General features: G+C 36.9%; 1 protein-coding gene across 1 annotated transcript in view; it reads left to right on the top strand.

The window, feature by feature from the left end:
• The window catches only part of dnm1a (dynamin 1a), an 89,638-nt gene that overhangs the window by 19,512 nt on the left and 42,704 nt on the right, over positions 1–27,422 (top strand). Inside the window, 10 exon segments of the mRNA XM_048186730.1 lie at positions 1,252–1,401; positions 1,542–1,745; positions 3,302–3,400; positions 5,905–6,065; positions 7,362–7,504; positions 7,644–7,779; positions 8,629–8,696; positions 18,307–18,445; positions 23,955–24,041; positions 24,123–24,193. Coding sequence (XP_048042687.1) covers positions 1,252–1,401; positions 1,542–1,745; positions 3,302–3,400; positions 5,905–6,065; positions 7,362–7,504; positions 7,644–7,779; positions 8,629–8,696; positions 18,307–18,445; positions 23,955–24,041; positions 24,123–24,193 — 1,258 coding nt within the window.

Genomic DNA, 27,422 nt, shown 5'->3' on the forward strand with positions numbered 1-27,422 from the left:
ATAAAAACTAAATTTTTTCGAATAACACCAAAAAAACTAATGATGTCACAACCGAAAATTCACCATGTTTCGGTAGTGACAATTTTAGACACTTTTGAGCCGCTCAAAGATGATAATCAGCACATGGTTAGCTTACACAGTTCTGAACAGTTACACACACATAAAAACAAAATATTATGGAATAAAACCCCAAAAACGTGTGCTTAATTGCAGAAAAAGGTGTTTGTTAGTGACGTTCCTTAAAGTTGCACACAGATTTTCAGACTTCTGAACACATTTAACTCAGAATGATGATTTATCTGCTGTGAGAGGAATATTTCCTGATCAAACATGTAGAAGTGTGTTAAAATCAGTCTCAGACAATGACTCAAACACACTCTGTTTCGGTAGTGACATGAACATGCAGGACACATTTTTTACATAAAAAAAGAAATATTTTGTAAAATAAAATATATTTCAAATTTGTCTTAAGTTTCAAAAATGTAACATTTCAGAAACATTCCAAAGATGTTAATCAGCACATGGTTAGCTAGCACAGATCTGAACAGTTACACACATAAAAACTAAAATTGATCAAATAACACCCAAAAAACACTGATGTCACAACCAAAACTTCACCAAATGTTTCAGTAGTGACTGTTTCGGTAGTGACAAATTTAGAATTAATTTCTGAACAGTTGTACACACATATAAAATTAAATTTTTTCGAATAACACCAAAAAAACGAATGATGTCACAACCGAAAATTCACCATGTTTCGGTCGTGACTGTTTCGGTAGTGACAATTTCAGACACTTTTGAGCCGCTCAAAGATGATCATTAGCACATGGTTAGCTTACACAGTTCTGAACAGTTACACACACATAAAAACAAAATATTCTGGAATAACACCCCAAAAACGTGTGCATAATTGCAGAAAAAGGTGTTTGTTAGTGACGTTCCTTAAAGTTGCACACAGATTTTCAGACTTCTGAACTCATTTAACTCAGAATGATGATTTATCTGCTGTGAGAGGAATATTTCCTGATCAAACATGTAGAAGTGTGTTAAAATCAGTCTCAGATCAATGACTCAAACACACTCTGTTTCGGTAGTGACATGAAAATGCGGGACACATTTTATTTTTTTTTACATAAAAAAAGAAATATTTTATAAATATTTTATAATCTAAAATATATTTGGTATTTGTCTTAAGGTTAAAGATGTAACATGTTCAGTTATTAGTGTAACGATGTGTGTGTTTCCTCTCAGAATACGCCGAGTTCCTTCACTGTAAGGGGAAGAAGTTCACGGATTTCGATGAGGTGCGTCAGGAGATCGAGGCGGAGACGGATCGGATCACGGGCCAGAATAAAGGCATTTCGCCCGTGCCGATCAACCTGCGCGTCTATTCGCCAAACGGTCAGATTACAGCTCTGCTTTTAGCATGTGATTAATATTCATTACAGAAGCTCCGCCCCCTTGATTACTGCTGCTTGCTCTCACAAACATCACAGAATCGGAGACTTGTTTCTAGTACACTCTTGTGTCTTCTTCTGCAGTGTTGAACCTGACTCTGGTGGATCTGCCGGGAATGACTAAAGTGCCGGTGGGAGATCAGCCTGCAGACATCGAGCATCAGATCAAGGAGATGCTGATGCAGTTTGTGACTAAAGACAACTGCCTGCTGCTGGCCGTGTCGCCCGCCAACTCCGATCTCGCCAACTCCGACGCCCTGAAGATCGCCAAAGAAGTCGACCCGCAGGGTGCGTGCGATTCGGATTGGTTCTGCCGTTGTCTTTTTGCTTACATTTGAAAAATAAACTTTACTCAAATAAATAAAACTGAATTTAAAATATAATAAAAACTACAGTATATAGACCTGATAAAAATGACAGAACTATAAACTATTGTGAGATTGTGGCTCATATTAGACATAAGCTTTAAAAAACACGGTAACACTTTACAATAAAGTCCCATTAGTTAATCTTAGTTAATGCATTAACATTAACTAACAATGAGCAATTCATTTCTTACAGTATTTATTACCATACGTTAATAAAAATACATCTGGTCATTGTTCGTTCATGTCCATTAAATTATATTATCAGATATAACTTTTGTTTTTAATAATGTAATACTAAATTAGCATTAACTAAGATTAACCCTCTGGTGTTGTTCAGTCATTTTAGACCGAAAAAATAAATAAATAAATAAAAATACTTTTTACATTTTGTTTATTTGTAACAAAATGTCTTTCTCTGTGTTCTACGGAAGAGGATTAGGGCCAAGCAATAATAAAAAAATAAAACCATCTCGAGATTAAAGTTGTTAAATTTCGAGAAAAAAGTTGAAATAAAATGTTCGTTAAATTATGACATTTTTCTCATAATTCAACGAATTTGTTCTCGTAATTTAACGACTTTTTTCTCGTAATTTAACGAGTTTATTCTCAACATTTTATTTCGACTTTTTTCTCTAAATTTAACGAGATTTTTCTCGAAATTTAACAACTTTAATCTCGAGATGGTTTTATTTTTTTATTATTGCTTGGCCCTAATCCTCTTCCGTAGTGTTCAGGTTTGACTGTAGTAAAATTAATGGAAAAACTGACACTTCCAACTAAAAATATCTAAACCTTGACAAAAAGTTGTTTTTGAGAATGTCTAAATTTATATCTAAATCCACAATCTTTAAAAAGTAAGTAATTATATCTAAAAACCACTAGAGAATTTACAAGCCTCTTTATATAATCTAGTGGTTACACCATGTGTTTTTCCTTTTTTTACTTCCACCAGATGGCACTAATTTGCCTTCAAACATTGGATTTTAAAGGCCTTTTCTTTATTTTAACATGAAAAATACTTGAAAAATAATAACATTTCAATTTTTGTATTATTTTCAATGGGAAAAATGTGTCATAATTGTTGCATAAATATTAATTTGTAATATAAAATTCTTTCAAAATACTAAATAAAAAACAATAATATATTACATTGATTTACTGAAAATAAAAAAAAGTTACATTTCAGGTGTTTGGTCACTTTTGACTGTGAAAAACACAAGTGTGACCCGCAAATAAACAATAACAGAGGATAATAAATGCTTTAGTATTTTCACTGTTAGTTAATATTAACTAGCGTAGTTAACTAATGTTTGCTTATTATAAACGTTTTCTTGAGGCTTTTAAAGGAAATATTCTCCTAAAAATGAAGTATTTTTGAGCGTCCACACCACAGTGCGTCTGAATATTACCAGAAATAATTTGGTGCAGCGTTAACTTCTGTTCACAATGTGTGTGTGTGTGTGTGTGTGCGAGCAGGTCAGAGGACTATTGGTGTGATCACTAAACTCGACCTAATGGATGAAGGAACCGATGCTCGGGACATCCTGGAAAACAAGCTGCTGCCGCTGCGGCGAGGTGAGCCGATCCTCTGACACAACCAGAACACTTTTCTATGAAAACACGAAATGCATTCAATCCCATTTCCTCAGCTGACACGTAATATATCACATTGAAAACTGCGGGGTGGGCGAAAAAAATATCGATTCTCTGATGCTTTATGATTCTCTCTTCAACGATTCAATTACAGTCACACACAAACAAAACCATCGAACAAATACTGTATATAAACTCATAATGCTGAGAAAAATAGAATAATCCCTCATTGCACTTGTCTGGAAAACATTCAGATACTGAAAATCATTATTTATTATTAATGTATTAATTAATTAATAAGCAAAAATGTAGATGAAGAGTCGGAAATAAAATGATTTTATTTACAAATATCACAAATTCATGACTATGGAATCTATTTATTAATAATATCATTAAATCTATTTAAATAACTTCTCACTAGATGTCCTAAAATGAAAAACTATTATTAACCTAACTATTAACTATTAAACGTTTGCTATTACCAAAAGTTTTTGTCAACCCTTTTGTACTAAAATATTTATTTACTCATGAAATTTTATGTTAATATTTCAATAATTTAACAAAGATGTTGGCTAATGGTCTCATGACATGCAGGTAAACAAAATATTTTGTTGTTTTGGTGTTTTTTGTTTTAAATAATGTAAATTTGTTTGATTTAATTAATTATTAGGCTTTTATTTTCTTTGTAAAGCCTGTACTAGTGTAAATGACTCCAATCAATCTGATTCTCTAAATCACGTTCTTTGACTTGGAAGCAAGTAACTACTGTAAAAAGTACACTTACTATGGTAAACTACTGCACTGCTTTAACAGATGAACTGAAAGCAGGTAATGGTGGAGGAGTTCCAGTCTGACGTGATCAGATATCGTCTCTCAGTTTCCCTCTAGTGGAATAACGTCGCTCCTGCAGTCTGTGAGAGGAAAGAGAGAGAATCATTTCATTGACACATCTGGAAAAAACGTTGCTTTCTTTCTTTGCTCGGCAACAAAGGGTATTTATGGGAAGCTCTTGAGCGCAGTGTGCTGACGCACCAGTTTTCCACACATCGGGTTTTCCCATCAAACGCGTCTTCATCATCCCTGCGTCGTCGTCTGGTCATGTGATGAAAAACCACAAACATGCTGTAGAAGGATCCAAAAACATGAGGAACGTCACTAGAATGAGAAACCTGAGAGTTTAACCTCTTAATCCAGACATATTCTTTCTTTTTCCACTCTCTTTTTCTATTTGTACCTCAATCCCGAAACAAAACCTCATATCTGCAGGGATCAGCACTTCCTTTTTAGTACCATTTTCAAGATCTTTCCATCGTCTTCAATGCGAACAAATGAAATCAAATCACACAGATATACAAATGAACAGCAGACGCTTTTCACATTTATGTACATTACGTGTTTAAAGAAAAAAGTCTATTTTGTAATATTAATACTGGACTGAAAATAAATAATTATACACTTTTATTTGGGGATACAAATAGTAATATAACATTTCGGTTGCATGTTTTTAACCCTTGTGTGACATTTTTGTCGTTTTCAATTTTGTTTTTTTGATCATTTTGCCTGTGTTAATGCCAACTGTGTAAATTTTGGCAGAAGTGTGCATTTTTATTGGAATTTTAATATTTCACCCTCATTTCCTTTCATAAATCTATTTTACTCTAGTAACACAAAATAGTTTCACTCAGGACCTTAAGCACAAAAATGTCCCATTTGAAACCCATTAAAACGGCAATGTTTAATCCCAGGGCCAGTTAACTATAAAATGATGCAATCTTTGTTAAAAGGCATTCATTTTGTTGGCAAGACTTTTTCCCCTTTTTTTTTACCAGATGGTGCCATTTTCTCAGGTTTGGCCTATAAAGCAAATACTCGCTTTATTCCAGTTTTCTGTTGTATTATACAGCCAATTGGATTCAAGGGTCTTCTTTAAAATGAGACCAAACTTAAGCTTCAGTTCAGTTTTTTTGTCATTTTTGTCCTCTGAGGACCTCAGTAACGTTTTTAAATTGGTGCACAAGGATTAAGATTTTAAAAAGTGGATTTAAGACATTTAAATGCTAATTTAGGCCTTATTTAAAGAAATAAAAGACTTTTTATAGATCCACGGACACCCATAGAAATAGAAAAATCTGAAACAAGATCTCTTTAAACCATTTCTTTGAGTATTAGATTAATTAACAAGCTCTCAGAGTAAAAACAGGCTGTTCTTTAGCGCTTGCAACGGCAAGGTCATGGGTTCGACTCCCAGGGAAATCAGGAACTGATCAAATGTAATGCAAGCGTCTTAATAAAGCATCTAACAATTGCATGAATGTAAATGCATAAATGTCTCAGTTTGCAGAAATACTAAAGTCTGCAATCCGAGTATGAACTCAAACATTTCTCCTCAAATTCTACCAAATTCAAATGATCCGAAGCGCTGTCCACATAGCAAAACTCTTGTACTCTTAATTTACTGATCAAATGATGTGTTTATTTGACTCCAGGTTACATCGGTGTGGTGAACCGCAGTCAGAAAGACATTGACGGAAAGAAGGATATTAACGCCGCTATGGCTGCGGAGAGGAAATTTTTCCTGTCTCATCCCAGTTACAGACACCTGGCCGACCGCATGGGAACGCCGTTCCTGCAGAAAACCCTCAACCAGGTGAGATGGACGAAGAGCAGCCAGAAGAGCAAACTGAAGTGTGTAAACATCGATCTAAACTCTCTGTTTCGGCCACATACACACTGCAAAGTGCATTTGAGTGGATGAACCACCTGCAGGCTAAAGCTATGGAGGAGCGGGGCCTGTCATGAATGTTAATTTTTGGGTATTTTGGATTTTTTGAAAAAATTACTTTTTCCGAACTAGTCTTGGGGTTTTCGCCCGATCTGAACCAAACCAGTGCAGTGAGATTCTCTGGAGTCTGATTGTCAATAATTATCAAAAAAAGTTGAAATTTCAATTCACGGTCTCTAAGGGCCGCCAAAACGTTCAAAGTGGGCGGAGCCACTTTTACTAAAATGGCTATAACTTGTGAACGGAAAGAGATATTTTCACCAAATTTGGTACACTTATGTAAGATCTCATTCTGTGGTCATGTGAAAAAGGACACAGTGATTGGCCACTTGGTGGCGCTATAACAGGAAAAAAACCATGAAAACGGCTGTAACTACTTCACCGTTAGTCCGATTGACTTGAAATTTGGCATGTAGTGTCTTTGTCTGAGGTGCCATGATGGTCTGTGAGGATATTGACGTATCTCAAAAAACATTGGCTATCAGCCAATGAAGTTTGAGCAGCTATCAGACAAGATTAACGGTGGCCGATTGGAACGAAACTCGCTGGGCCTGTTTGACTCACGACTCTGGAGCCCTGTGAGAAATTCGAAAGAAATTGGCCACCGGGGGTGCCTTCATGTTTTTCACGTACGTAAAGGATTGTGTATCGAGCAATTTTTCGCACACACCCACAACATTTGTACCACATGGCAGAACTCCTCATTCTGAGCAACTTTGCCTCCAGGACTGCCGCTGTTCATTGAATCATTCGTTAAATATCAGAGATTATTTCAAAAAACAATTTTGGTGAACTAGTCCTAGGTTTTTGGCTCCGCCTCGATTATTGCAATATAAACCATATGTTTTCTATGGTAAATTGCCTGTATTTGCTGTAAGTGGTCATTTCCATCTATGAATGAGATGGTTACAAGCTTGCTAATTAAAACATAATAAACCAACATTTGAGATGCTGTAATGCAATTGGTCCGCTGGTTAGTCCAGTTATCCAATCACAGTCACATGAGTTTATGTGCACGTCTTCTTATCGGATAAAAAAAAAAAAATCCACCTCAAATCTTGACGTTTCCATCCAGCATTTTTTTATGCAATATCCCAAAATTCACATAAAAATAGCTAGTGTCTTCAACCCTCATCTCTGTCTTTCTCGGCTCTTCCACAGCAACTGACCAATCACATCCGTGACACGCTGCCTGGGCTGCGCGCTAAACTGCAGAGCCAGTTGCTGTCCATCGAGAAAGAAGTGGACGAATACAAGAACTTCCGTCCAGACGATCCGTCCCGGAAGACCAAGGCCCTGCTTCAGTCAGTAGCTCACGTTCTCATTTTCAAGATTCTTCTGCTTGTATTTATTCTCTAAGCATCTGCTAAATGAATAATGAAACTCAGATCCTCAGGCTCACAGTGACAGAACTGAATCCTCAGTGTATGTTGTTGGTTTCAGGATGGTGCAACAGTTCTCAGTGGATTTTGAGAAGCGTATCGAGGGATCTGGAGATCAGATAGACACGTATGAGCTCTCTGGAGGAGCCAGAATCAATCGCATCTTCCACGAGCGTTTCCCCTTCGAGCTGGTGAAGGTGTGTGAGCGAGCGTCAAACACACACTCTCACGTGCACTTCTCATCCATGCTGTTTCTACACTCACAGGATGGGATGCATTTAGGCGACAAATGCTTTTTAATGTTTTTTAAAAAGAGTCTCTTCTGCTCACCAAGGATGCATTTATTTGATCATAAATACAGTAAAAATTTGAAATATTTTTATAATGTAAATCAGCTGTTTTCTATGTGAATATATAGTAAAGTGTAATTTATATCCTGTGATCGAAGCTGAATTTTCAGCATCATTACGCCAGTCTTCAGTGTCACATGATCCTTCAGAAATCATTCTAATATGATGTTTTACTGCTCAAGAAACATTTATGATTATTAAGAATGATTACAAAACTCTTTAAGAGTTTTAAGACTCATCTTTGACTTTAAACATGTACGACTCTCTCTGAGCGAGTCTCTCTGTCAGTCATGAGTCACGGCGCAGGATTGCGTCTCCCTCCGGGCCTGAGCCTTTATGAGTAAAACATTCCGCCTTCCTTTGGCCTACACACACACACACACACACACACACACACACACACACACACACACACACACACACACACACACACACACACACAGAACACTCATCCACAGTAAAACACTGTCTGCAGCAGCCGACAGGAAGTAGCTGTTTGAGGTTCTTTTTCTGAAGCTTCTGAAAATCACTAGATTCATTTTTCAGTCATGAGTTTCAATGCTTTATGGAGTAAAAACATTATATATATATATAAGGTCACACTCACTTTAGTTTGGGGTCATATTCTCACTATTAACTAACTAATAACTACGACCTTCGCCTCTAACTTTTTAGTAATGTGTTGTCTGTCCTCAGATGGAGTTTGACGAGAAGGAGCTGCGCAAGGAGATCAGCTACGCCATCAAGAACATTCACGGCATCAGGCACGTCTGTCCTTCAGTCCTGTCCAGATCTCCGTCCCGTTTTATGTGTCCTGCTCGTTTGTCTGGGGTCAGACCTCGCGTCATACGTCACGCATCTAATCACAAACGTCTTTGACTTCAGCCGTGTCACTGTGCAAGGGCATCTCATCCCATCAGGGAGTCAGGATGAGGGTTTTGTGATTAGATCCGTGACTGTCCGTCTGTATGTGTCCCTCCTCGCCTCTCGAATGAACCTCCGTCTGTAGAGTCTTTCTTGTCTTTAGGACAAGAAAACATGTGACCTTTGGGTTTTAATAACTAACATGAGGCTTTTGTCATGATAATTATTTCCATACATTTCATTTATGATCCTACTTTTGTCCAGCAGTCTTTATTATAAGTTTTTGTCTCATGGGTCGCGTCAGACGAGAGGGTCGACACAGAAAATACTTCTTAATATCGCTGAAGTCTGCTGATATATGAATATATGCAGAGTTCTGCTTTTGGGTTAATTTAATTATTTTTTTTTTATCAGTGTTGGGTGTAACTCATTACTAAGTAATTAATTACTGTAATTTAATTATTTTTCACTTGAAAAAGTAAAGTAATGGATTACTCTTAATTTTTATGTAATTTATGTAAGTTACTTCTGATGTAATTGCATTAAATACTGTATAGACTATAGAACAATTCTATATAAAACAACAGTAGATTTAACATCAAAATGTAACATCTAATGATAAAATGCATGTTTTAAATGTAAACTTCTCCCTTTAAATATGTTTGTCAGTTCAAGTATAATGTATGCGATTTTAAATTATTTACTTGATTTACTTGTATTGTTCAACTTGTTGACTGATATAGGAATTTGTATCAGTAGTAAGTAGTAGGAAGTAATGCAATACTTTTTAATTAGTACAGTAATCTACGGAGAGACATTAGCAAATCAAGAGACCGAAATAGTAAATCGTGCACGAGATTTAGCAAATCGAGGAAACGAAATAGTAAATCGTCCACGCGATTTAGCAAATCGAGGAAACAAAATAGTAAATCGTCCACGCGATTTAGCAAATCGAGGAAACGAAATAGTAAATCGTCCACGCAATTTAGCAAATCGAGGAAATGAAACAGTAAATCGTCCACGCAATTTAGCAAATCGAGGAAATGAAATAGTAAATCGTCCACGCAATTTAGCAAATCGAGGAAATGAAACAGTAAATCGTCCACGCAATTTAGCAAATCGAGGAAATGAAACAGTAAATCGTCCACGCAATTTAGCAAATCGAGGAAATGAAACAGTAAATCGTCCACAAGATTTAGCAAATCGAGGAAAGGAAACAGTAAATAGTCCAGGCGATTTAGCAAATCGAGGAAATGAAATAGTAAATCGTCTACGCGATTTAGCAAATCGAGGAAACGAAATAGTAAATCGTCTACGCGATTTAGCAAATCGAGGAAACGAAATAGTAAATCGTCCACGCAATTTAGCAAATCGAGGAAATGAAACAGTAAATCGTCCACAAGATTTAGCAAATCGAGGAAAGGAAACAGTAAATAGTCCAGGCGATTTAGCAAATCGAGGAAATGAAACAGTAAATCGTCCACGCAATTTAGCAAATCGAGGAAACGAAATAGTAAATCGTCTACGCGATTTAGCAAATCGAGGAAACGAAATAGTAAATCGTCCACGCAATTTAGCAAATCGAGGAAATGAAACAGTAAATCGTCCACAAGATTTAGCAAATCGAGGAAAGGAAACAGTAAATAGTCCAGGCGATTTAGCAAATCGAGGAAATGAAACAGTAAATCGTCCACGCAATTTAGCAAATCGAGGAAACGAAATAGTAAATCGTCCACGCAATTTAGCAAATCGAGGAAATGAAACAGTAAATCGTCCACGCAATTTAGCAAATCGAGGAAATGAAACAGTAAATCGTCCACGCAATTTAGCAAATCGAGGAAATGAAACAGTAAATCGTCCACAAGATTTAGCAAATCGAGGAAAGGAAACAGTAAATAGTCCAGGCGATTTAGCAAATCGAGGAAATGAAATAGTAAATCGTCTACGCGATTTAGCAAATCGAGGAAACGAAATAGTAAATCGTCTACGCGATTTAGCAAATCGAGGAAACGAAATAGTAAATCGTCCACGCAATTTAGCAAATCGAGGAAATGAAACAGTAAATCGTCCACAAGATTTAGCAAATCGAGGAAAGGAAACAGTAAATAGTCCAGGCGATTTAGCAAATCGAGGAAATGAAATAGTAAATCGTCTACGCGATTTAGCAAATCGAGGAAACGAAATAGTAAATCGTCTACGCGATTTAGCAAATCGAGGAAACGAAATTGTAAATCGTCCACGCAATTTAGCAAATCGAGGAAATGAAACAGTAAATCGTCCACGCAATTTAGCAAATCGAGGAAATGAAATAGTAAATCGTCCACGCAATTTAGCAAATCGAGGAAATGAAACAGTAAATCGTCTACGCGATTTAGCAAATCGAGGAAACGAAATAGTAAATCGTCCACGCAATTTAGCAAATCGAGGAAATGAAACAGTAAATCGTCCACAAGATTTAGCAAATCGAGGAAAGGAAACAGTAAATAGTCCAGGCGATTTAGCAAATCGAGGAAATGAAATAGTAAATCGTCTACGCAATTTAGCAAATCGAGGAAACGAAATAGTAAATCGTCTACGCGATTTAGCAAATCGAGGAAACGAAATAGTAAATCGTCCACGCAATTTAGCAAATCGAGGAAATGAAACAGTAAATCGTCCACAAGATTTAGCAAATCGAGGAAAGGAAACAGTAAATAGTCCAGGCGATTTAGCAAATCGAGGAAATGAAATAGTAAATCGTCTACGCGATTTAGCAAATCGAGGAAACGAAATAGTAAATCGTCTACGCGATTTAGCAAATCGAGGAAACGAAATAGTAAATCGTCTACGCGATTTAGCAAATCGAGGAACCGAAATTGTAAATCGTCCACGCAATTTAGCAAATCGAGGAAATGAAATAGTAAATCATCCACGCAATTTAGCAAATCGAGGAAATGAAACAGTAAATCATCCACGCAATTTAGCAAATCGAGGAAATGAAATAGTAAATCGTCTACGCGATTTAGCAAATCGAGGAAACGAAATAGTAAATCGTCTACGCGATTTAGCAAATCGAGGAACCGAAATTGTAAATCGTCCACGCAATTTAGCAAATCGAGGAAATGAAACAGTAAATCGTCCACGCAATTTAGCAAATCGAGGAAATGAAATAGTAAATCGTCCACGCAATTTAGCAAATCGAGGAAATGAAACAGTAAATCGTCCACGCAATTTAGCAAATCGAGGAAACAAAATAGTAAATCGTCTACGCGATTTAGCAAATCGAGGAAACGAAATAGTAAATCGTCCACGCAATTTAGCAAATCGAGGAAATGAAACAGTAAATCGTCCACAAGATTTAGCAAATCGAGGAAAGGAAACAGTAAATAGTCCAGGCGATTTAGCAAATCGAGGAAATGAAATAGTAAATCGTCTACGCAATTTAGCAAATCGAGGAAACGAAATAGTAAATCGTCTACGCGATTTAGCAAATCGAGGAAACGAAATAGTAAATCGTCCACGCAATTTAGCAAATCGAGGAAATGAAACAGTAAATCGTCCACAAGATTTAGCAAATCGAGGAAAGGAAACAGTAAATAGTCCAGGCGATTTAGCAAATCGAGGAAATGAAATAGTAAATCGTCTACGCGATTTAGCAAATCGAGGAAACGAAATAGTAAATCGTCTACGCGATTTAGCAAATCGAGGAAACGAAATAGTAAATCGTCTACGTGATTTAGCAAATCGAGGAACCGAAATTGTAAATCGTCCACGCAATTTAGCAAATCGAGGAAATGAAATAGTAAATCATCCACGCAATTTAGCAAATCGAGGAAATGAAACAGTAAATCATCCACGCAATTTAGCAAATCGAGGAAATGAAATAGTAAATCGTCTACGCGATTTAGCAAATCGAGGAAACGAAATAGTAAATCGTCTACGCGATTTAGCAAATCGAGGAACCGAAATTGTAAATCGTCCACGCAATTTAGCAAATCGAGGAAATGAAACAGTAAATCGTCCACGCAATTTAGCAAATCGAGGAAATGAAATAGTAAATCGTCCACGCAATTTAGCAAATCGAGGAAATGAAACAGTAAATCGTCCACGCAATTTAGCAAATCGAGGAAACAAAATAGTAAATTGTCCACGCGATTTAGCAAATCGAGGAAACGAAATAGTAAATCGTCTACGCAATTTAGCAAATTGAGGAAACGAAATAGTAAATTGTCCACACAATTTAGCAAATTGAGGGAACGAAATAGTAAATTGTCCACGCAATTTAGCAAATTGAGGGAATGAAATAGTAAATCGTCCACGCAATTTAGCAAATTGAGGGAATGAAATAGTAAATCGTCTACGCAATTTAGCAAATTGAGGGAACGAAATAGTAAATCGCTTGCGCGATTTAGCAAATTGAGGGTAATGAATTAGTAAATTGTCCACGTGATTTAGCAAATCGAAGGAATAAAATAGTAAATCGTCTACGTAATTTAGCAAATTGAGGGAACGAAACAGTAAATCGTCTATGCAATATAGCAAATCGAGGAAACGAAATAGTAAATTGTCCACGCGATTTAGCAAATTGAGGGAATGAAATAGTAAATCGCTTGCGCGATTTAGCAAATTGAGGGAACGAAATAGTAAATCGTCTACGCAATTTAGCAAATTGAGGGAACGAAATAGTAAATCGCTTGCGCGATTTAGCAAATTGAGGGAACGAAGTAGTAAATCGTCCACGCAATTTAGCAAATTCGAAGGAATAAAATAGTAAATCGTCTGTGCAATTTAGCAAATCGAGGGAACGAAACAGTGCACGATTTACTTGTTTTTCTTAGATGTCATGTGCAGAGCTCCATAGTAATCTAATCACACTGTTGAAGATGTAATTAGTGGCTAGTAATTAATTACTTTTTCAGATTAACTTACCCAACACTGATGATTAATCAAAATGTTGATGCAAACAAAATACATAACAATAACTGGTAACACTTTACAATAAGGTCCCATTAGTTAATGTCAGTTAATGCATGAACTACAGCAATACTTTTGTTACATTATTTATGAATCTTTGTTAATGTTAGTTAAGATCCATTAAATAATACTTTTTTATTTTAATGTATTAATAAATGTAGAAATTAACACTAAATTTAATACATTCTTTAGAAGTATTTTTCATTGGTAGTTCATGTAGTTAACTAATGTTAACCAATGGACACTTCTTGTAAAATTTTATTGTTATATCTGCTTACCGATGATGTTCTTGTTTCAGTTTTGAGTTGTTTTCCCTTGTAGGTGATATTTTAGACATGTTAATAGTTAAAAGGGCTATAAGTAGAATTCAGAAACTCTTGTTATTAGCGACACCGGTGGCAATTAAGTGAACTGCAGCCAGGAACTTATTGCTTGTGCTCGCACTTGTAACATACGAGAGACTGAACATGATTCAAAGTCCTGATATACTCATACTAAAATGTGATTAATACTTGAAAATTCTTACATATAGCCCTTTTAAATTAATAACATTTGACTTAATTTGATAAATTTGACAAAATACACATCTTTCTTTCCGCTGTTTTCTTTTTAGTTTTAGTTGTTTAGTTGTTATTAAATAAATTTAACTTCAATTGATACATTTACCAACCATAAACAAACAAACAGTTGAGCTTCAGCAGGACATTTGGAGTCATTGTTTCAGTTCTTCATTCATTTCTTATGGGCTGGGAGGGAGTTTGTTGGATTAACGCTCTACTTTCCACCCAATTTTTCCTTTTCTTTCTCTCCTTCCTCTGTCGTTCTTTTCCCGGGCCTGTCCGTTCTCTCTCTGGTCGGACAGAACTGGGCTCTTCACACCGGACATGGCTTTTGAGACCATTGTGAAAAGGCAGATCTTGAAGACTAAAGAGCCGTGCCAGAAATGTGTGGACATGGTCATTTCTGAGCTAGTCAATACCGTTAGGCAATGTACCAAGAAGGTAAAGGCCTGGTGGAGGGTTACAGTGTCTCCCATCAACCCAAACTATTGCTGTTACCCACCTGTGACCCCCCACCACCCCACTCGCCCGCTCACGGGATCGCAGGGGGATTGTGGGTGATTACCGTCGTGTATGTTCGTGTGCCTGCAGCTTTGGACAGAGGGATTCTGGGTGGAATGGCTGCATTGGCTTTGTGTACAGAGGGCTGTGGACGCTGAGGTTTCACCGCTAGGTGATCGTAGATAATCATTTGCTTTCCAATTTCGTAAAGAGTAAGGAAACATGGCTTTAACCAATTAACAGCATCTTTACTAGGGCTGCACGATATTAAAGAAAAATGTGATACCTTATTAAATGTGATATTTGATTTATTAAAACATATTTAACCAAATTAAAACATTTAAAAACTAGAGCTGCACGATTCTGGATATTATTTTGATATTGTTTAAATAGAGATCACAATTCTCCCACAATTCTTAATAGACAACTACATAACATAACGTAATTTACTTGAGGTTCTGACAATATTAAAGGCAGGGTAGGCAAAAAAATGTATAAAAAACTTTTTTTCAAAATTTGTTTAAACTTTATTTATATATCAATACATAATTAAAATGTAAGTACTCTGAAAAAGAAAGTATAAAAATCGAGTGTCTGTAGACCTTCACGACTGTTTTAAAGACAGCTCATTATTTCCATTCACTCCACCCCCTCCCTTCTGGGCTCCTTCCAAAGCCACGCCCCCAAAACGCATGAACGTGTGACTCCGACCACTGAGCTGGAAGACGCATTATTTACCTGAGACGAGCGGAGAGGAAGGAGCACAGTGCATGTAGTGACATCATGTCAGAATCACATGTAATAAAAATAACTTTAAAATTATGAAGATAAACAAACAAGATGTATTTTAGTACTCACTATCAAGCTAGCATATTGATATTGGTAAAGTTTAAAATATATATTTTTTGATTCGCTAACGAGCTAGTTATCTATAAGGCAAAGCTAAAAACAGGTTGCATGATACACGTTTTTCCATTACCATCATTTACACTGTGATGAAGATGAATTTCGTGTAAGATTCATAACATATACGTTGTTCTACAGATCAACAGAGTAACATACACTCAAATATCAACTCACAACTGCATTGCAGACACAAAATAATAACACACACATACAACAAAGTGTGTACGACACACACAGATACAAGATAAAGACATCAGTAAACATAGGTAGAGAATATAAAAACAAAACAAAGGCGAAAAAAACGTGCAGGTAAACTTGCAGGTGAACATGGTAAAAGACTTAGACAGAGGGTAAAATTATGCACAATTCAACACTATAGCTATCATTATTTATCGTCTCTACTACGGCTCGCTAAGTAATGTTATGTTAGCTATATTACGCAGCTACGTGTGCTAATGACACATGCTTCATGAAAAAATAAACAAAAAAATATGTATGATCAAAATACAAAAAGAAAGATTTACCTGTCCAGCAGAAATAAAGCCATCAAGGAGTCACTTTTCAGCCCCTTGAGTTCCCTCAGTTCTCGCCATCGCTGGAAAGCCACGCCGATATTAACTCGCGTTTTATTTCTTTGTTTATCCAAAGACTTTTTGTTCATTGCCTTTTCTTGTACTGTTACTGTCTTCCTTTTTTTGCCTGGTTTGCCTTCACTAACTGCATAGGCCGATACTGTGAATTTAGCTTGCTGTTTCTCTGCCATTGTTTTGGTATTCCTAGGATCCGTGCCTCTTGGATTCCCCAAATCAAACGTGCGCGCGCAAGTGGGCAGGTCATGTGTGGCAAAAGGGTGGTTGCCATGGTTGCGAGAGAGTGACAGCCGCCTAAGCCAATCCTATGTTTCGTCCCGGATGGAAATAATGAGCTGTGTTTAATACAGATTAAACGGTCTAGAGTCACTCGATTTTTATACTCTTTTTACCAGAGTTCTTACATTTTAATTATGCATGTATATATATAGAAAGTTTAAACAAATTTGGAACAAAATTTCTTACCTACCCTGCCTTTAAAGGATTAGTCCACTTTTAAATAAACTTTTCCTGATAATTTCCTCACCCCCATGTCATCCAAGATGTTCAAGATGTCTTTCTTCAGGCAAAAAGAAATGAAGGTTTTTGATGAAAACATTCCAGGATTATTCTCCTTATAGTGGACTTCAATGGACACCAAACGGTTGAAGGTCAAAATTACAGTTTCAGTGCAGCTTCAAAGAGCTTTAATGATACCAGACGAGGAATAAGAGTCTTATCTAGAGAAACGGTCTGTCATTTTCTAAAAAAATACAACTGTATATGATTTATAAACACAAAATATCACATTGAATGTACTTCCGGTTTCCGCATTCTTCAAAACGCTTACATTGTATGTCCTACGCCTTCCCTATTCTACTTATGGAACGAATACGGCACCAGTTTCGTTTTTTTTCGTAAGTACAATAGGGAAGGCGTAGGACATAATATTTAAAACAGTCGGGTTGAGTGAATAATTCAATGACTCACTCATAAAGACTTCACTCGTTGCGTTACTGAATGTATCAGCGTTTTGTAACGAATGTCTTGAATGAATGATTTAATAACAAATACATTTTTAACAGTCACTTGTCGCCATCTACTGGTGTAATGATGTAAATGATACATTGATCGCATCAGTGTTTATATCCGAACTATAAACTTTTATCCCAGTACTTCTGTGATAATGTGAATGATTGTAAGACAGAAATAATGATACTGTGTGGTTGTGAAGCTGTTTCAAACCTATACATGACAATGGCTCTCTCTGGACACAGATCTGTGATCGTACTTGTCAAAGGTTTAATAGACATAGACAAATCGTTGTTATTTAAGAATAAGATCGTGTGGGTGTTTGAATCGAGATCACTATATTTTACCGATTAATCGTGCAGCTCTGTAACCAACATACTACAGATGCTTCAAACAGGACCACCAAAATCCAGTCTAATCTCTGCTATCTGCATCACTATAAACATATCTTTTTGAAGCATTATAATCATTCACAGTAAATCGATATGCATTGTGATATTTCAATATATTATGCAGCCCTATTTTTCGCAGTTAAAATGATCATTTTTACAGCATAACTCAAGCTAACGCTGTTCTTCATAAGTTCATCTAGCAGACGTCAGCGTCCAAACGCTCTGTTTATTCTGAGACAGAAGCTTTGAGGAAGGCAGAGATGCGGCTAATGGCAGTCAGAGATACTGATGACTAAATCTAGTGCAGAAGAACATGACTCTTATTATCAATTCTCAAACACTTCGGGAAGCTCTTCGACTGCCTTTGGTTTGCACAGCTGCTTTCCGGAGGCTTCTTGTCTCGGGCTGGTGGATGGGTGACGGGCCGACTTCTCTTCGGCTCTGATCCGCTGTCGAATGGCTTGAGGAGAAACCAAATGTCTCACTTGCCTTCTCTTTCCCCTGTGCTGTCTATCTATCTGCCCCTCCAACCCTGTCTATCTGTCATCCCTCCACCTGTCTCTCTCTTCTTCTCTTCCTCCATGACTTCCTCTGCAGGACGGGCCTGTTTACCCCCGACCTGGCCTTTGAGGCCATAGTGAAAAAGCAGATCCAAAAGCTAAACGGGCCGTGCCTGAAATGTATAGATATGGTTGTGAGCGAACTCACCTCCACCATTCGCAAATGTAGTGAGAAGGTAAAGAGGAACGAAGCTCCGTTCGTCCACGTCTATCTTAAATGTACGGATAGACCGATGACTGGACTTAAGCCATAATAATATAATGTTTTCAGGGTCTGAAACAATCTCAAACATAGTTTAAAGAAAAAAATTAGCTTTTTGTCATCATTTACTCGCCCTCATGTCGTTCTAAACCTCTTCAGGCGTGTAAATGATGACAGAATTGTCATTTTTCTGCAAAAAAAAGGCCAGTTATGATTTGAGCTTCAGCTGCTGTTGGATTGTCGGGGTGATGTTGACACAAATGTCTGTGACATCGTTCCTGTGAAGTTCAGACATTTGCTTGATTTTGTGTAATTGAGGATCAGCTGAAGATGAGTAGATAGATTTGTCAGATTTGTAATAGAAGTCATAAATATATGTATGTCTTTTAAGTTATAAATACTGTATACTTTTAAGTTTTATTTTTTATTACGTTGTGTGTGCCAGTGTTATTTTATTTAGTATTATTTATATAATTTTTCAGTATTTATTAAGGTATATTAAATTAGCTTTTATTTTATGTTATATTATTTAGCTTATTTTATTTAATTTCAGTTTGTCATTTTAGTAGTTCGATTTACACTATTTTTTATTTTAGCTGGTTGCCATCGCAACATTTCTGATTTTCTAAAGTGTTTTAATTTTTTTCATCTAATATTTACATTATATTTCGGCTAATACAAACGTAATAGTTTTAGTTAACAAATAACATCAGGTGTCCATCAGTGTCTGTATGTGCAGATTTTGTAGCAGGAATATGGTGAATCTCAAAACCTTTCTAGGTTATATTTAACTTGAAATCAGAAGAATAATAAATGATATACAGTAGTAGCCAAAAGTGATGTCCAGCCTAGGAAAAACTGACATCTTCATCCTTTAAATATTATTAAAGATTTAGTAAGCATATTGCGTAGTTGTGCTTGGAGTCGATTGTTTAATGAAACATGCAAATTGCCGAAATAATTTTTGGCCAGGCTGTAAAAAATAAAACTTCTAGTCATAGTTTGCCTTTTTCTTCCAAATAATACTGTCAGATTAATACTTTCACCAAGTTTAGTGTTTTGTTCTTCCCTCATATTTAAAGTGGACATATCATAAAAATCATACTTTTTCCATGTTTAAGTGCTATAATCGTGTCCCTGGTGCATCTACCAACCCAGAAAACGTGAAAAAGCACAACCCAGTAACTTTGTTTTGGTGAGCCTTTCTCTGCAAGCATGTGAAAAAACGAGCCGCTCAGATTTCGGTCCCCTAGGGGATCTTATTATAATATTACCGCCCCTTAATCTGCATGTTTCCACCCACGGCAACTCCACAGCAACTACATCAATTTCTCCACTAACCATTCAGAAACATCTAAAAGTTGTAACTTCTTCCTGAGTCTCTCCATCAGTGTCGACTCCGGTTTGAACAATGTAAGGCTGAACACCGTTACTGACAATCCTCATTTTGGCTGCGTGAGATTCTCCAGCTTTGCTGTTGTTGAGCTGTTAAAGCTCCGCCCTCTTCTGGAAAGGGGGGGCGGGAGCAGCAGCTCATTTGCATTTAAAGGGACACACACAAAAACGGCGTGTTTTTGCTCACACCCAAATTTGACAAGCTATAATAAATGATCTGTGGGGGATTTTGAGCTGAAACTTCACAGACACATTCTGGAGACACCAGAGACTGATATTACATCTTGTGAAAGGGGCTAAATAGTAGTGATCAACCGATATTGATTTTTTATAACTGATACCGATTATTTGCATGTTTATGTACCTGATAACCAATATGCAGAACCGATATTTATTTACTGTTATACTTCTGTTTTTGACAATTATTACAACACAAATGAGCTGAACAAACCATTTTATTTATAACAATCACTCCCTCCTTGCATACAAAAAAAAAAACTTTATATTTATTAACTAAATAATGGTTATGTAGTAAATCAAATGATTATATAATCTAGGGTGTTTAAACGAGATAATCTTGTCAAAAATTTCATGCAGTGGCCGTGCTTGAGGCTTCCTGATCATCAACCCATTCAGGTGCTGAGCAATATGAACGAACTTTTTTTTCCGAGACTATATAAAGTTAAACAGCACTTGTCAGTTGGCATTTTATGATCTAAATTTAATCTAACGTTAAATCATGAAATGCCAACTGACAAAGTGCTGTTTGACTATAACTTAATCAACCGCGATCGCGCATGGAGATAATAAATAATTAATTTCCACAAAGCGGTAGGCTATATTTATGTGTATTAGCGAAATAATTGTTATGTAGTAAATGATAATATAATCTAGGGTGTTTAAACAAGATAATCGGTCCCACTTTATATTAGGTGGCCTTAACTACTATGTACTTAGATTTAAATTAATCATTTGATACAATGCACTTATTGTGTACATACATGTTTCTACATTGTACTTATATTTTAAAAACACCTGCATATAATTACATCTGTAATTACATTTATAATTACACTGCTGACCCATCCCTTAACCCTTACCCCACCCTTAAACCTACCCATACCACTAAAGCTTTCCCTAACCTTACCCGTATCCCACCTCAGTAGCAGCAAAAGTGTTTTGCAATACAATATGAACCCAATAAGTACATTGTACTTATTTTTTGATGTAAGTACATAGTAGTTAAGGCCACTTAATATAAAGTGGGACCAGATAATCTTGTCAAAAGTTTCATTCAGTGGCTGTGCTTAAGCCTCCTGATCATCCGTCAGTTGCTAAGCAATATGAACAAACTTTTTCTTCTAGACTAATGGTGAGCAAATACAACAGATAGAGAATTAAATTCAGCGCTTTTATTTTCAACATGCACTCATTCATGTCTGTTTTATTTAATTCATGTAAAGTTACGTCTTTATTGGGGCAGGACACGACGAATTACATTACGTGACTCAATGAGTTCGTCTCAATTGTTTAAAAACAAGCTGCATAAATGAACTATATCAGGAATTTATGTCTCAGATCTCATTTGTGCATGTCTGTTATGTTAAATAAAGTTGATTAATTAAAGCAAACCAAGTAGAACATATACTTTACCTGTGCACTGAGTTGTTGTTGACTGATCTCCTCAGACGCCCGGGCTGCAATGGCGGAAATCTCAAAACGGCCACAAGATGGCGCCGTAAAATCGGCGAATCCGATATTACAAAACCGATACCCGATTATGGAAAAATGCTTAAATATCGGGAAAAATATCGGTAAACAGATACATCGGTCGATCACTACTAAATAGTCCCCTTATAAAAAAATATTAAATATTTTCCTCATATTTTGATGGCTTAATCAAATTTGTATTGTCATTAAAAACAAATATCCCCTCTGGACATCACTTTTGGACACTTCTGTATTTTTCTTTGCCTAAATTTTGCATTGTGACATTATTTTAATGGCAAATTCTGATTTGAGAGAATGCCTATAAATGAGCCATTTGTTGTCAATTTTCTGTGATTTACTATAAATAAAAGCGAGAAGCACTAAAACTTAAGCTAAAATTCTGAAAATAAAAACTCTAATAGTATTAAAAAAAATACTAAAATAACATTGGTTCACATAAATCAACATATGGACAGCACATGCTGATCTCAAATTTTGCTCATGTAAACGTAGAATAGATTTAGTAGGTTTCATAGATCAGTCCAGCAACTATCGGTCTATCCTTACCACTCAGATTTCATCCTGGTTTATTTTGTCTCTGTCAATTTAATTTACTAAGTATTTGTGTCCTTTTTTCACAGAACAGTAGCCGTAGACATTTTATCCAAATTTGCTTTTATTTTATTAATGCATGCTCCCTCGTTTGGCCCTTTTTTTTGCGTTCTCTCACTTGTTGGTTCAGTGTGTTTTTCTGTCAGATGTGTGTGTTTTACTTCTAGCGTGAGAATAACGCCATTGTGGCTCGTCTCTTCTTCTGTTTGATATTTATATCATAAACTGATGGAATAACTGATGCTTCAGGCAGGAAGATCTTCTTACACCAGCAGACTAACAGTCATACCAGAACATCTCTGTTTCTCTCTCTCATATCTCTTCTATCATTTCATCATCCATCACCTGTTCTCTGCTCTCAGAAATATTCTGCCTTCTGTGGATTTGGACTGTATGGAGTTTTGTGTCAGAAAAAGTTAAAGGAACAGCTCACACAAAATGAAAAAATCGGTCATTATTTACCTTCCAAATTCATATGTTGTTGTTTTTTAATTTAAAGCGCAATAGGAGATTTTTTTGAAGAATCTTCAAGCTCCAAAATGGACACAAAATCCCCATAAAAGCATAAGTATGATAACATCAGTCAGTATGACTCGTGCACTAGTTTTCTGAAGCTTTGTGTTTTAAGACGTCATTCGCTCAAGATCTAGGCAGCAATTCTCAAATCCTGCATATTCAAATGTATCAATCGCATGCAAATAAGGTACAGGGGAAAATACAAAAATGAATCCGTCCTTTTTGGAGCTTGACAGTCACATAACAAAGAGTTGCATGTAGATTTTTCAGAAATTCGCCTTGCGTGTTTGACTCAAAAAATGAGCAGCGTACGTGTTTGGAAGGGCGAGTAAATGAAGCATGACGTAACAATGCCAGAGCGTCTCTCTGTCAGTAATGATTTCATTCGATTTTATGATAGCTGCTTAACATATGCAGTCTGTAGGTGTGCGAGTTCTTCTGAAGATTGAAGGGATCTCAGTGTGAATCCACACAAGGACTCGCGTCTTCTCGTCTCAACTCTTCTCCTCTCGTTCTCGCTGTTTTCTCAGTAACCTTCATCTCAGAGCACGTTTGTTATGCCTGTTCGTCCGTAGCTCCTCTAGAAACACTCATTTCTACAAAACCTTGATCATGTGATGTTTCACTGCCCATCACTGCATCCCTGTGCAACCCAAAATACTCTGCTGGTGTATTTTTTGCGATTGTATATTTGTATGTGTGAGTGTGTGTGTGTGTGTTGATTCTACACTGGCTTCAAGTTTCAATGCATCAGCAAGTCATACAGATCCTAATAATTTGGTTATGTTGGAAAACTTGCAGTATTGTAAGTCAAAGTCTGTTTACTTTCTTAATGCTCATTCGTGGTCTTATCGTGAATGATTCATCAGCACAATTCATGTGCAAAACTCCTGGTATTTGGCTAAATTACTAGACGTTGCAAAGCCGAGAGGCTCACAACTAACTATTCTAATGCATTGAACTTTAGAGTCATGCTGTATGTCTGTGCACATGATCATGATTGACATGCATACATATATAATGCAAGAATAGTGTGTTCTTTTATGTTGAGATTGTAAAAATCATGTGTGTGTGATTTCACAGACTTTGCAACAGGTTCTCACTCAGAAATGGCTTCATTTTAGAATCACGTTCATTATTTTCTGCAGTTAGCTATTATGTCTAGTTAGTCACCTGTTGCAAACCCTGTGTGTTGGTGGTTGGGGTCATATGGTGTATCCGCATCACAAACGCGTGTGGTTGTGTCACAGCTGGCCCAGTATCCCATGCTGAGAGAGGAGATGGAGCGGATCGTCACTCAGCACATCCGTGACCGCGAGAGCCGCACTAAAGATCAGGCGAGTCCCGTCCCAATCTAAACGTGTTTAAACAGCTGTTGAGAGGAACGGGTTTGATTGTTTCCTCTTTGCACTCGTCAGGTTCTGCTGTTGATTGACATCGAGCTGGCGTATATGAACACCAACCATGAAGACTTTATCGGATTTGCCAAGTGAGTCGTGTTTACTTGACCTTTAACATCAAATGCCCCAAAAATGTTTAACCCTTTTATCATACTAAAGTATATTAATGTGGGAAATGTTGGGACATTTTTTAAATTTGAATAAAATGAAAACTAAAAAACTTTCAAATCACATGAGCCAATATTTTATTCACAATAGAGCATAGATAATATAACAAATGTTTAAACTGAGAAATTTTACACTTTTATCCACTAAATGAGCTCATTTCAAATTTGATGACTGCTACAGATCTCAAAAAAGTTGGCACAGGGACAACAAATTGCTGAAAAAGCAAAAAAAAAATAGAAAAGATTCAGCTGGGAGAACATCTAGGAACTAATTAAGTTCATTGATATCAGGTCTGTAACATAATTAACTATAAAAGGGATGTCTTAGAGAGGCAGAGTCTCTCAGAAGTAAAGATGGGCAGAGCTGTGAAAGAGTGCGTAAAACGATTGTGGAAAATGTTCCTCAACGTCAAATTGCAAAAGCTTTGCAAATCTCATCATCTACAGTGCATAACATCATCAAAAGATTCAGAGAAACTGGAGAAATCTCTGTGCGTAAGATCTTTACTGGATGCCCGTGGTCTTCAGGCCCTCAGACGACACTGCATCACTCATCGGCATGATTGTATCAATGACATTACTAAATGGGCCCAGGAATACTTCCAGAAACCACTGTCTGTAAACACAATCCGCCGTGCCATCTGCAGATGCCAACTAAAGCTCTATCATGCAAAAGGGAAGCCATATGTGAACATGGTCCAGAAACTCTTCAGCAGCTGGAAACCTATATCAGGCAAGAATGGGACCAAATTCCAACACCAAAACACCAGAAACTCATAACCTCGGTGCCCAGATGTCTTCACACCGTTTTGAAAAGAAGAGGAGATGCCAAACCATAGTAAACATGCCCCCATCCCAACTCTTTTGAAACCTGTAGCAGGCATCAAATTTGAAATTAACTCATTTTGTGCATAAAATTGTAAAATTTCTCTCTTTAAACATTTGTTATGTTATCTATGTTCTATTGTGAATAAACTATTGGCTCATGAAAACTAAAAGACTTTCAAATCACATGAGCCAATATTTTATTCACAATAGAGCATAGATAATATAACAAATGTTTAAACTGAGAAATTTTATACTATTATACACTAAATGAGTTCATTTCAAATTTGATGACTGCTACAGGTCTCAAAAACGTTGGCACAGGGACAACAAATGGCTGAAAAAGCAAATTTTTTTAAAAGATTCAGCTGGAAGAACATCTAGCAACTAATTAAGTTCATTGATATCAGGTCTCTAACATGATTAGCTATAAAAGGGATGTCTTAGAGAGGCAGAGTCTCTCAGAAGTAAAGATGGGCAGAGCTGTGAAAGAGTGCGTAAAACGATTGTGGAAAACAATGTTCCTCAACGTCAAATTGCAAAAGCTTTGCAAATCTCATCATCTACAGTGCATAACATCATCAAAAGATTCAGAGAAACTGGAGAAATCTCTGTGCGTAAGATCTTTACTGGATGCCCGTGGTCTTCAGGCCCTCAGACGACACTGCATCACTCATCGGCATGATTGTATCAATGACATTACTAAATGGGCCCAGGAATACTTCCAGAAACCACTGTCTGTAAACACAATCCGCCGTGCCATCTGCAGATGCCAACTAAAGCTCTATCATGCAAAAAGGAAGCCATATGTGAACATGGTCCAGAAACTCTTCAGCAGCTGGAAACCTATATCAGGCAAGAATGGGACCAAATTCCAACACCAAAACACCAGAAACTCATAACCTCGGTGCCCAGATGTCTTCACACCGTTTTGAAAAGAAGAGGAGATGCCAAACCATAGTAAACATGCCCCCATCCCAACTCTTTTGAAACCTGTAGCAGGCATCAAATTTGAAATTAACTCATTTTGTGCATAAAATTGTAAAATTTCTCTCTTTAAACATTTGTTATGTTATCTATGTTCTATTGTGAATAAACTATTGGCTCATGAAAACTAAAAGACTTTCAAATCACATGAGCCAATATTTTATTCACAATAGAGCATAGATAATATAACAAATGTTTAAACTGAGAAATTTTATACTATTATACACTAAATGAGTTCATTTCAAATTTGATGACTGCTACAGGTCTCAAAAACGTTGGCACAGGGACAACAAATGGCTGAAAAAGCAAAATTTTTTTAAAAGATTCAGCTGGAAAAACATCTAGCAACTAATTAAGTTCATTGATATCAGGTCTCTAACATGATTAGCTATAAAAGGGATGTCTTAGAGAGGCAGAGTCTCTCAGAAGTAAAGATGGGCAGAGCTGTGAAAGAGTGCATAAAAAGATTGTGGAAAACAATGTTCCTCAACGTCAAATTGCAAAAGCTTTGCAAATCTCATCATCTACAGTGCATAACATCATCAAAAGATTCAGAGAAACTGGAGAAATCTCTGTGCGTAAGATCTTTACTGGATGCCCGTGGTCTTCAGGCCCTCAGACGACACTGCATCACTCATCGGCATGATTGTATCAATGACATTACTAAATGGGCCCAGGAATACTTCCAGAAACCACTGTCTGTAAACACAATCCGCCGTGCCATCTGCAGATGCCAACTAAACCACTGTCGGTAAACACAATCCGCTGTGCCATCTGCAGATGCCAACTAAACCACTGTCGGTAAACACAATCCGCTGTGCCATCTGCAGATGCCAACTAAACCACTGTCGGTAAACACAATCCGCCGTGCCATCTGCAGATGCCAACTAAACCACTGTCGGTAAACACAATCCGCCGTGCCATCTGCAGATGCCAACTAAAGCTCTGTCATGCAGAAAGGAAGCCATATGTGAACATGGTCCAGAAGCAGTGCGTGTCCTGTTGTCCAAGACTCATTTAAAATGGACTGTTTCAAAGTGGAAAAGTGTTCTATGGTGGTCAGAAGAGTCCAAATTTGTTGGAAATCACGGACGGCGTGCCCTCCGGGCTAAAAAGGAGGGAGACCTTCCAGCGCATTATCAGCGTTCAGTTCAAAAGCCAGCATCTCTGATGGTATAGGGGTGCATAAGTGCATACGGTATGGGCAGCTTGCATGTTTTGGAAGGCACTATGAATGCTGAAAGGTATTTAAAGGTTTTAGAGCAACATAGCTAACTATTCTGAGACCTGTAGCAGAAATGAGCTACAATTTTGAAATGAACTCATTTTTGTGCATAAA

Source organism: Megalobrama amblycephala, linkage group LG4 (assembly GCF_018812025.1).
Source record: "Megalobrama amblycephala isolate DHTTF-2021 linkage group LG4, ASM1881202v1, whole genome shotgun sequence".
In the NCBI taxonomy this organism is placed as follows: Eukaryota; Metazoa; Chordata; class Actinopteri; order Cypriniformes; family Xenocyprididae; genus Megalobrama; species Megalobrama amblycephala.